At 48.8% G+C, this 11,236-nt stretch overlaps 1 protein-coding gene across 1 annotated transcript; it reads right to left on the minus strand.

Moving 5' to 3' along the window:
- Nucleotides 1-9,026: 9,026 nt before the first annotated feature.
- Nucleotides 9,027-9,860, minus strand: LOC135827096 (uncharacterized). The gene has a single exon (XM_065339619.1). It carries the CDS (start codon nt 9,858-9,860, stop codon nt 9,027-9,029), a length of 834 nt encoding a protein of 277 aa, XP_065195691.1.
- Nucleotides 9,861-11,236: the final 1,376 nt, after the last annotated feature.

Genomic DNA, 11,236 nt, shown 5'->3' on the forward strand with positions numbered 1-11,236 from the left:
ACACACACACACACGTGCATGCTTATGTATACGGTTTCAGTTTGAAAAATGCAAAGTGTCCTGTACATGTGTGCGTCTGATGCATTCACACGAACTTCAACGGTCTATGCATATACCATGCACGCGTCACTTCTCATTTGAGGAAAGAAAACCAAAGCATATCAATTCAATCACATACAGGTATACAAACTTTTAAAAGTGAGTGAATGTACAACGTACGTTTGTCTTGTTTATGCTGTGTGTCACTTTGCTCTGGGCATGGAAATTCTGTCGTATTCGCGAATTGTCGTTGTATACGCAGTGGTTATTAGAGAATTTGACTGTATGTGAATGTACAAAGTACGTTTGTCTTGTTTATGCTGTATGTCACTTGCTCGGCCACCTGTGTCGCGTTCTCTGTTTCAGCTATTGCTACTACACTGTTCTAGCTCTCATGTGTGCGTATCCGTGCTCGTTTGTATTCCTCCGACGGTGTGGCACACACATGTGATGTATGCGAAGTGTATCCAGCATGTACGAACAGTGTGTGTGTATCCGCGGCACGCATGTTTGTGCTCCACGCGTGCATGTAGGATCTAAACGTGTGTAACGCAAGCGTGTGGGGCACACCCATTACGTCTGCGGCACCGTGACATGGCCAGTATGTGATGTCTGACACGGGTGTGCAGGAGTGGCGCATGGGCGTGTTCGCAGTGTGCACGTCTATACTGCAGCGTATTGTCCTCTTTCCTGGTCCCAGGAGTGTTTTGGATCTGTGGAAAGCACGTGAACTGAATACAGTGCAGTTAGTTTGAACTCTTGCGTGCTTTCTGTGCACAGGTTTATCTACGGAATTGAGTATGGTCAAGAAATGCGTCTGAAAAACCTGGAGCACCATCGATTTTGCCATAACCATTACTCGAATGTCCGAGAGCAGGGTCGGGGGCAACCACATTGTCGAAAATTACACCTGTTCACGCCCTCCTTTCAGGTTACTGGCTCGTTTTCGCCGACTGCTCTGAATCGTACGAAAAATTCAAATGTTCTCCGCCGAATAGCATCGTCACAAAGTCTTCCGGATCATTTTCGATATGCACCTCGCGAACATACCACCTTTCTGCACCCATACACCACAAACAATGCATGCTCCATTCGACGAGGTGGGTGTCATGAGTGTTCTTTCACGTCAGTCGCCGAAAGTCATTTCAGGGTGAGAATCGTTCTCAAGAAAAAGATCGCAAAAATCAGTGTAAGTCTCGATGGAACGCTTGAGGATGGACTGCACGCGATGCGACAGCCGCAAAACCGGGAAATCCCCAAATCGCAACCATCGCGGACCCCATGCAACTGCCGCAACAGGGCCATCGCGGAAGTTGAGCTTGGCTCAACTTTTGCGATGCGACAAGCGATTTGGCGTACGATGTTGGCCTTTTCTACAGCAAAGTTGTACAAAGGTTGCACTTTCTGACTGTATAATGGTATCTGGTTACAGTGATGGAGAGTTACTCTCAACTCGTCTCTATATTTTCTTTTCCTTTCTACACAGGTTCAAGAGTTTCCTATAAATTTGTACAAGTTGTACCAAACCGCGCGAATACCATGGTGACGTACCCAAATCAGCACTTCTTCTGTGAATGGTATTTCGCGAGTTCGCATCAAACGCGTCCATCGCAGATCGCGTCGCATCCCGTGTCGCACCGCAAAAAAAAGCTTCTGTGAATCCCGCTTGAGGCCTCGTTTACACGACAACGATTGAAAAACGTTTTTGTCAAAAACGTTTTCAAAAGAATACGCTTCCACAGATTTTGATAAGAGCGTTTACACGACAACGCTGAAAAACGTTTCAAAAACGTTTCAAACGAAAAACGGCTTCAAAGTGTTTTTCAATCGTTCCGTTTCGTTCTCGTGTAAACGGCAAAAACCTTTTACTAGTACGAGCCTTCTCTCTCTCGTACTCAAAACATGCCGCCGCCAGCCTGCGCCAGGTAGGCAAAGCCCGATTTTGCCAGGGAAGCTTCGATATTTTGCCGCATAATTTTTCTGGCTCATCGTCGATATTTTGCTTTCATTTTGTCAGGCCACTCGATATTTTGCTCCCTTTTTGCTCCAAAATTTGTGCCACGTGTGGGAAAACTGACCGAAAGTGGGTCACGTGTTGGCAAAATGAGAAAAAGTGAGTCACGTGTTGGCAAAAATGAGAAAAAGTGAGTCACGTGTTGGTAAAACTGTGCGAAAATGAGTCACGTGCACCGTATAAGTGTAAAATCTCCCAATTTCCAGCGAACAGTAGGCCCCGGCGGATAATGCTAGTTATTTTCGGCAATTATGCTACTAGCACTGCTAGTAAAAGTGGCACATTATGCTAGTTTTAATGCTCGTTATGCTCAATTTAATGCCACTTTATAAGGGGTCAAAAAAGTGTCACGGATGGACTTCACGCAACTCCACTAACAGCAACACCATTAACAGCTGCACAGTCTCGGACCAAGGCAAGAACCTTGTGGCTTGGAACTTGCAGCTGTGTTGACAAAACTGTGATGAGCTCTCGAGCTAGTTTGGTACCAGCTAGGCTTTTGGACAGTACAGAGAAACGTACGAGGTGTTGCCGTGTTGGTGTATGTTGAAATCACCATCGACGTAGCGGAGGACAACAGCAAGTGCCTCATCAAGGCGTGAAGTACCATCGAAAATAACCGTGAGATGAGCTGCAGATGCAATCTCCTTCTTGATGGTAGACTGCTCATTCTGCAACAGGAATGGCACCAACTGTGCCATGTGAGTGCTGTACGTCATGCGACAGTAGTTGCTTTCAAGCAACAGACGGAGGTGGTCTATCTTATTCAGAAGCACACCTGCTTTGAGGAAAGACTCTACTTCGATACAACATTGGCTCTTCGAATGAGGACAACATTGGCTACAGCACTAGATAGCCCTGTCCCTGCCAGCTCCTTCTTATGGTCTGTAGTGTACTCCCACGAAGCTGTTAGCGCTTGCTGGTGTATCTGGGCTCGTGACTATCGCTCTTTGGCCGTCTTGTGCTTTTGGCTCGAAATGTGTGATTTCACAATGCTGTTCTTCGGTTGAACTGTCTGGCTGCAAGCACTGCAGTAAATCTTCCGACTGGACACGGTCAAATATTCCCCTGGAAATTGCTGCACGCGATGGTGGACGCTGACACGAGGTGTCAATGAACTTCCACCGGCAATTCGTCCACGCTTAGCGACGGACTCCTTCCCACGTCTCTGGAAAGATCGTTTTCGAGATATCGCTGCTCTGGCTAGTTCGGGAAGACGTTCACACGCTGTCCTGACCTCGACCTCTTCGGACTCTGATTCTGAGGCGTCTTCATCGTCAAACTCGGAATCAAAGTGACCATCGCTACTGCTTACTAGATCAACAATGTCTCTGGCTGCTTGCTCGGACATAGCCATGACGTGTGTTCCTCATCAGCTAACAAAGAATAATAAGCAAAAGTTGGTGGAAACAAAACGCTCCCATTCTCACCGCCTTCTCATGTACACCCATCACAAGTTTTTTTCCCAACGCTTGTGCCCAGACTCCCGGCCAGAGTCATAGATCTACTACAAGTAGTAGAGGGCTAAGAGACGTTTCGTTTCACGTTGTTCTGCACTACACCGTGAAATTTCACGTCGGTGTGGCAAATTTTGGCGTCGAAACTCCCGTTCATGACGTGAGATGAGGTCAACTCACGTTCGACGTGAACGCGAGTTTTTGCAAATTTAGCCTTGCTATCAGGTTGGGATTATTGACTCGATTTTGTTGATTTTGCCTAAACTAGCTATAAATAATATTTGTGCGACTTTGGCCTCACCAAAAATCACTTTTTTCACTTTTTGAAGTTTTTGCTCCCAGTTTTCGCTCCTGTCGTCAGCGAAACGACGTGCTTCACAAGCAACGTGAAGCGAAAGCTCTTTCTGAGCTCGCGTCAACGCAAAAAATTGACGTTCACGTAAGAGCACAAATCACGCGGGTCGAAACCTCTCTATTGAAGATTTGAAGTGAACCAGTGTTGTCGGATGCGAACACAGTTCTATAATTAGTTTGCGTGTATATTTCTCTGCAATCGACTGGTCCCGTACGGATCCGATCGACCGTCCTCAAGATGACAACAAAGATTGCACGAGTACTGGAACTGGAAGTCACAAGGACATTACAGTAGCAGTAGGTAACTGCTTCACTAGCTACTACATGACTGTCTCTGTAGTACTAGCACTTGTGGTGGTAGATGGCCACAGACACTATGTGTACAATCCTGTAGTTAGGCGCCAGGCGAGATTTGCGTGACCCCAGATTCTAGACTTGAACTTTGTTACTTGCCACCTTACCGGTACAGTCTCACTAGAGTGAGAGAAGAGCCTGTTATGATGTGCGGAACCTCTCTACTGACATATTGTACATGTCCTAGCTACAAAGCCTACAATTACTAGTATGTCATTGTACATGACTGATTGTGAGCCAGAGCACGCTAAAATATGACCACAGACCAAAAATTCGATTTTCAGTTTTTGTTCAAAAATGATCAAACACACCTAATGTTCACTGTCTGAAAGTTTTGGATTGATCGGACATGTCTAAGTGCTGCTACAATGGTATTATATGCAGCACTGTTGAAATGGTGAATTCTCTGTCCACCCTGCACTCACTCGTTGCGCACACATCCGCACACTCACTCATACGTGTACACCACTATTGAACACGTGAACACTGCCAGTGGGGGCCACCACAGCACAGCGCCCCAACTTATTGTCTTTGCACACAATTCCGCGGTCATGACTATACCGAACCATTGCCTAGTCTAACCAAAAACTCCAGCTACGTACAACCAGAAAACCACGCCCGACCATTATGCATCCGCACACTCTAGAATAATCAAATCACTGACACTAGAATAATCAAAGCGATGATGTATGAAATTACATGATGATTACTGGGGTGGGTGGGTGGGCACTCTCACTCAACTCTCCGCACAAAGACAAAAGAGGCCGACCCTGCACTCGTCACCTCCTTTTATCCCACACCGTGCTCCCTCGTACCCGTTCCCGGGTGGACAGAGAACACTACTTCTCTGCTAATTCTTATACTGTGACGTCAACCGCAGAGAAGTGACATTTCTCTGTCCACCCTGCACTCACTCGTTGCGCACACATCCGCACACTCACTCATACGTGTACACCACTATTGAACACGTGAACACTGCCAGTGGGGGCCAGCACAGCAGCAAAGCATAGCCAGGGGCCTCTAATCTAGTGCCAGCTAACGGCACTAGATGGCAAGAGCATATTGTCCAGACTCTCTTTGATGTAGGAGTTGACTGCTTCACTGTGCCAGCCACCATGCCGTTTCAACAGTCGCTGTGGAACCTTGGCTGCGGCCGCTGCCGTCGTACCCCCCCCCCCCCCCCCCCCCCGATCGGAGGCTGTGCAGGCCGAACATCTCTGCCTGTAGGCCTGCTCCTGCCACTGCCTCTAGGAACAGCTCTCTTGCTCTGGAGTACTGGAGTGACCCTTTCTTCGTCTTCCAGCCAGACTTCGCTTTCACCAAGTTACTCAGCAAATGATCATCAGCTTGAAGGTTCGTTTCTTCGATCAGCCTCTGCGTCAGAGCTACCGCTCCCAGCTCACCAGGCTGCGTGCTTATGAGGACCAAGCTGCCTTCTCTGAGCTGGTCATTCTTGCGCTTATCCAAACGAACCTCCATGTAGTCTCGACGGAATGCAATGTCCCGCACCCGGATTCTCGCCAAATCGTCCCACCTCATGAAGCCAGCAAATCCAATGACAAACATAACCGCTGTCCGCAGCTTCAGACAATCGTCACTCCCGGCAAGTTGACCCACGATCGTAGCCACCTGCTTCTTGTTGAGGGGCTCTTTCCGCCTGGGGGTGCAAGCTAACCTCCTTTTTGCCGCTGCTGCAATCTGCTCTACCATGGCATTGACAGGAAGCTGTACGCATGCCTTCTGATGAGCCCATTTGATTGCGGACAGAGCTGCAGAAATTGGGCTTGCGGATGCGCTCGTCTCTACGAGGTGGATCAGGTACAAACTGACTGCCACCGGTGTAGCGGGTATCGCCACAAATCCATGCTCCATAGCCCAGCTTTTCCAACGCGAAAATGCCGACTTGTAGGTCTTCACCGTAGATGACGCATGTGTCTCCATCACCAAGTCCTTGGCTCGTTCCGACAAACTCACTAGGCCCTTGCCTTCAGCTACTTCCTGTAGCTCCTTCCAGCACCCCTGGTCCCAGATCTCTAAAAATTTTAGCAAGCACATGGAAAGAACCACAATTATAAGCCTCGTTATTCAGACCGCACAAGCTTGCGCTCCAGCTACAAGCCTCCTCCTATGCCATGTTACATAATAATGGCTAACATGCACCAGCCATACACAACCACATGACCTGCCAAAAAATACAGCTAACAACATTAATAATAATAATAATAAGCAAGAACCAAAACAAGACTTCCCTGTGTTGATATGTTGACAGCTCCATGGTGCAAGATCCACCTACACATTCCCTCCGGACCCTCCAGCCTGCCTCAGGCTATGCACCCTGTGCGTCTTACAGAACTAGCCTCTAGATTCTGCAGCCAATCAACAACACATAGCAGAACACAGAACCTTCTGCAGATACCTAGACATCATGTCCCACCGCGCTGACACCCCATGATACTACTGGACCTGGTTGCCATGACTTCACACCTTGGAACATGCAAAACACAGCTAATAATAATACAAGGCAAGTCCCAAACCAGACTTCCCTCTGTTGGTATGTTGGCAGCTCCTTGGCGCTGGATCCACCAGCACAGCCCCCAGGACTGTCCAGCCTGCCTCAGGCTATGCACCATGTGCGTCTTGCAGAACTAGCCTCTAGAATCTGCAGCCAATCAACAACCAACACACAGCAAAACACAGAACCATCTGCAGACACCTTGTCTTTAAGTTCAATATCATTCCCGACATTCTGTCTCACAGCACCGACAGCCCATGATACTACAGAACCTGATTGCCATGACTTCACACCTTGGCACCTTCCCATCAAACCAATTCCATTGGCAAGAGCCACTGTCAAACAGACCTGATATTCTAGGCAGGAAAATAAAACTCCTCACCAACGTGGAGCTTTCAGTACCTTTGAATAAGTATGGCCACCACCATGCAGATGTCCATTTTGGGACAACCAATGTCCCATGACTGACAATCACTGAAATTCTGCTAATAACGTCTCCAATAAGGTAAATGGGGGGGGGGGGCACAACCATAAGTTCTCCCCTTCCCAGCACATCGTGAAAGCATCCACGGGCAAACATCCTGGATTCCACCAACGTGAGCAGAAACGAGGCAACTGTGCCGACTCTGCACTGGCAAAGCAGTCAACAGTGTGCGGGCCCCACAAACCGTCTATCTCGTCGAATACCTCAGACGACAATTTCCAGTCATCAGTATCCACTACCTTGGATAAAAAATCTGCCAGAACATTCTCCTCCCTTGGAACCCATTCTGGCACAAGTCGAATGCAATTTTGCCTGCAAAACCTGAAAATCCGACATGCAATCTCCTGCAGTTCTGGAACTTTGCTGCCCACCTGCAGAATACGAGCTGCCGCCTGATTATCCGTCCGGTGCCTACATTCCTTGCCTGCCAATTCTTGGACCACCGATTGCAGCACCAACTCGGTAGCCCTCAATTCCCTCCACGTAGAACTCTTCTGAGCCTCTAACACCTCTTCTGGCCAATTCCCTCTTGCAATCGTTTCCCCGCAGGACACCGCAAAACCTCCCCAGGCTACATCGCTAGCATCTGACCACGTGTCTACAACTGCTGTTATCTTGGGATCACCCACAACCAATCTTCCATGAAACTCATTGAAACAATACCACCAGAAGCTCACTTCTGCATAAGCCTCATCAGACCACTCCTGTCTATGAAACCAGCTTTTCCTCCTGAGAATCATGTCATACAATGCCCTGGTTCTCAACCTTGCAACTGGCCCAATGGCGAAAGACATTGAAATGATGAACCCAGCCAGCCTAGCACACTCTTTGGCATTCAGTCTCCTCTTGCTATGCAAAACCCTCAAATGCTCCAAAAACCTCAGAACTCTTGCCTCCGCCACACTTACTCTCCCGTGAACCAGGTCCAACACAAAACCCAGAATGGTAGGCTTCTGAGAAGGCACAAGACACGATTTCTCCACATTGATCTTCCAACCCGCTCTTTCCAACGTTTCCGTGAGCACACCTGCTACCCTCACTGTCTCTTCCACAGTGCCCGCTCCTGCAGAGCCATCGTCAAAGAACATCATGCACTTAATGCCCTGAGCCCTCCAGTAACGAACCATCACACGGACCAGTTTGTTAAAAAGATACGGAGCAGTGGAGAGCCCAAACGGCAATGACTTGAAACAATAAAATTCACCTCCCCATGAGAAACCCAAATATTTCCAATGGTCCCTTGCCATATCAACATGGTGATAACCACTCTTCAAATCGAATGTTACAACAAAGTCGTCTTTCTGAAAAAGCTTCACTGCCATCCTGATATCATCCAATTTAAACCTGAATTTTGCCAAACATTCATTCACTTGCCTCAAGTCTAAAATCAGTCTCAGCTTCCTAGCACCTTCCACCACTCCCAGCGGGCTAACACAATTTAACTCAGATTCGTTTACTTTCATCGCACTCCCGCAGTCTACCAGCCCCTTCACTGCCTCATCAACAAATTGTACATGCTTCCAACAGCTTTTCTGATTCCTTAAAAAACCAGACGGAGGGTCTGTTACAAACGGCAACGCATAACCGACCTCCAAAATACTAATAATCCAAGATGAAGCCCCCATCTCCCTCCAAAACGGTATGCACCGCTTCAATCTCCCATGCATCACAGTTTCACCCTCTGCCCAGATTTCCCCTTCCCCTTCCCCTTCCGCACCATATCCGCTTTCAACCACAACATCTGAATAAGTTTGAACACTCTTTTCATCATCCTCATCATCATCATCAACATGCACATCAAACTTATCTTGTTCATCGTGGCTGCTGTTGCTGTTGCATCGAGAATGACCTGGCAGGTGCTGGGCCTGGGGCAGGCTGCGTGCAGTCCCTCTGCACGTGCCCCTTCCCTCCGCACCGCCAACAGGCCAGCTCCTTGAACGGGGCGCCGAATCCGGGTGGCTTCGGTGCGGCCGGCATGGTCTGAGCTCGAGCAGCCGCTCCGAGCCCGACCCCGGCTGGGCGGCCTCCTGGAAAGGGCTTGCCACTGCTCCTCTTCCCCTCCTTGGCCTCCGCCCTGGCCCTCCTCATGCTCCGCTCATCGTCCGTATCGGACCCGCACTCCATTTTACCATCATAAATGTTTGCGGCCGACCACCCTTTGGCGTCCGCAAACAGCAATAACTTGACTCGCCGCTGGAGGACGCTCTCACCTTCCTCTATGTTTCTGGCGATGTCCTTCTCGCCTCGACGCTCCGCCTTCTGCCTTGCCTTGGCTAGAGGCTCCAACGCCTTACTTATCACGCAGAACTGCTCCTCGTGAGCCTTGGCCTTCCAACTTCTCTTTCTTGCCGCCGCCATCCTCTCGTCCTGTCTCTCCCTCTTCACCTGCTTACTTTCCTTGCTCCTCTTGCTCTTCTTGCTGTTTCTCCTCTTGCTACTTCTACTCCTGCCACTTCTCCTGCTCCTCTCTGACTCACTCTCACTCTCACTGTCACTCCTATCCTCTCTTTTCCTCTTACAACTAGACTTCTCCAACTTCCTCTCCAACGTCTCCAATCTCGCAGCCATCTCTCTCATCCTCCTACTCTCCTCAACATACCCTTCACTCTCACTACCACTACCACTCGGCGACAAACTTCTCGACATTCTTTTCACAAAATAAAACTTTCAAATTAAATAATTCACAAACTCTCACTCAACTCTCCGCACAAAGACAAAAGAGGCCGACCCTGCACTCGTCACCTCCTTTTATCCCACACCGTGCTCCCTCGTACCCGTTCCCGGGTGGACAGAGAACACTACTTCTCTGCTAATTCTTATACTGTGACGTCAACCGCAGAGAAGTGACATATTCTGTGTACAGCAATGGGATTGTCATTTTTGCACACAGTTGATATGTCCCTTAGTTCATCCTTTCCTGGTCAGTTCCTCTGCCCAGGGTCTTATAGCATGAGCTGACAGGTACTCGGCCACATCAAAAATTCCTATAGGCAGCTGAGCTGGGTGTCCGAAATACTTCCTGTCTGGAGCGCCACTGGAGAACCGCCAGCGAAAACACGGTCAACATCTGTAGATGGCCGAAGAAGTTAGCACTCCACATCCTCTCCATCACACTCCACCTGTACTTTCAGATATACAGTATACACTGCTGCACACAGTCTTCCTCAACATACTCGACGTTGTACTCATATTCCCCACACCAAAGCCCATCTGCACACGGTTTTCTCCGCTCGCCAGAGAGTACTGCTTTCGCTGCCTACTGCTCGTGCTAATGATGTTCCGCATAAGGGTGCTCAAATTATCGACTTAAGCAAGTTGAGGGAGCAGCAGAGTCCATTGATTGTTTTTGCACTTGAAACCAAGATTGGCATTGTCCCGGATATGTGCAACGATGTCCATTCTGGCCAAATCATCGGCCGACTCGCCCCCCAAGTCAGTGTCGATGCCAATCGCTTGCCAGGTTGTCATCAGAGTAGAATTCCTGCAGACCGTGGGACTACCAGCATCAATTATTTTACGCTCGATGAAAGTGTCGCCCTCAAATGACTCGTCGCTGTAGCCATCATCGTCTTCCTTCTGTTTCCGACCCGAATCCTCCAAATATTTTATCCTGCGCATGGAGTGCGAGGATGTCGTCTTCTTCCGCTCCGCAGTACATTACTACTATTATCCATATAAAAATCGCTCTGTGAGCGGTTCTGAAAAACCTTTACTGGTACTGCCCCGTCGTAAAAGTAAGAAATTAGAACTGGCCCATTGTCCCCCCAAATGCGAACTGATCCACCTGAATCGCGAATGACGGGACCCGAACGCACCAGTAGCACGAGGTCGGGAGGGCACAGGATCACGGCACCAGTAGTAGCAGTAGAATTTATTATTTTGATAGGGAAGCCTACCGCTAGTACAGTACATGGCCTATGGTCCGGACCAACGTCCCCATCTGCAGGTAGGAACAGGTAGGAACCTCGTGCTACTGGTGCGTTCGGGTCCCGTCATTCGCGATTCAGGTGGATCAGTTCGCA

The sequence above is a fragment of the Sycon ciliatum genome, chromosome 11 (genome assembly GCF_964019385.1).
Source record: "Sycon ciliatum chromosome 11, ocSycCili1.1, whole genome shotgun sequence".
Lineage (NCBI taxonomy): Eukaryota > Metazoa > Porifera > Calcarea > Leucosolenida > Sycettidae > Sycon > Sycon ciliatum.

Bases quoted from the DNA above. Each gene is read 5' to 3' on its own strand.
- LOC135827096 (XM_065339619.1), bottom strand. From the start codon at position 9,860: ATGTCGAGAAGTTTGTCGCCGAGTGGTAGTGGTAGTGAGAGTGAAGGG.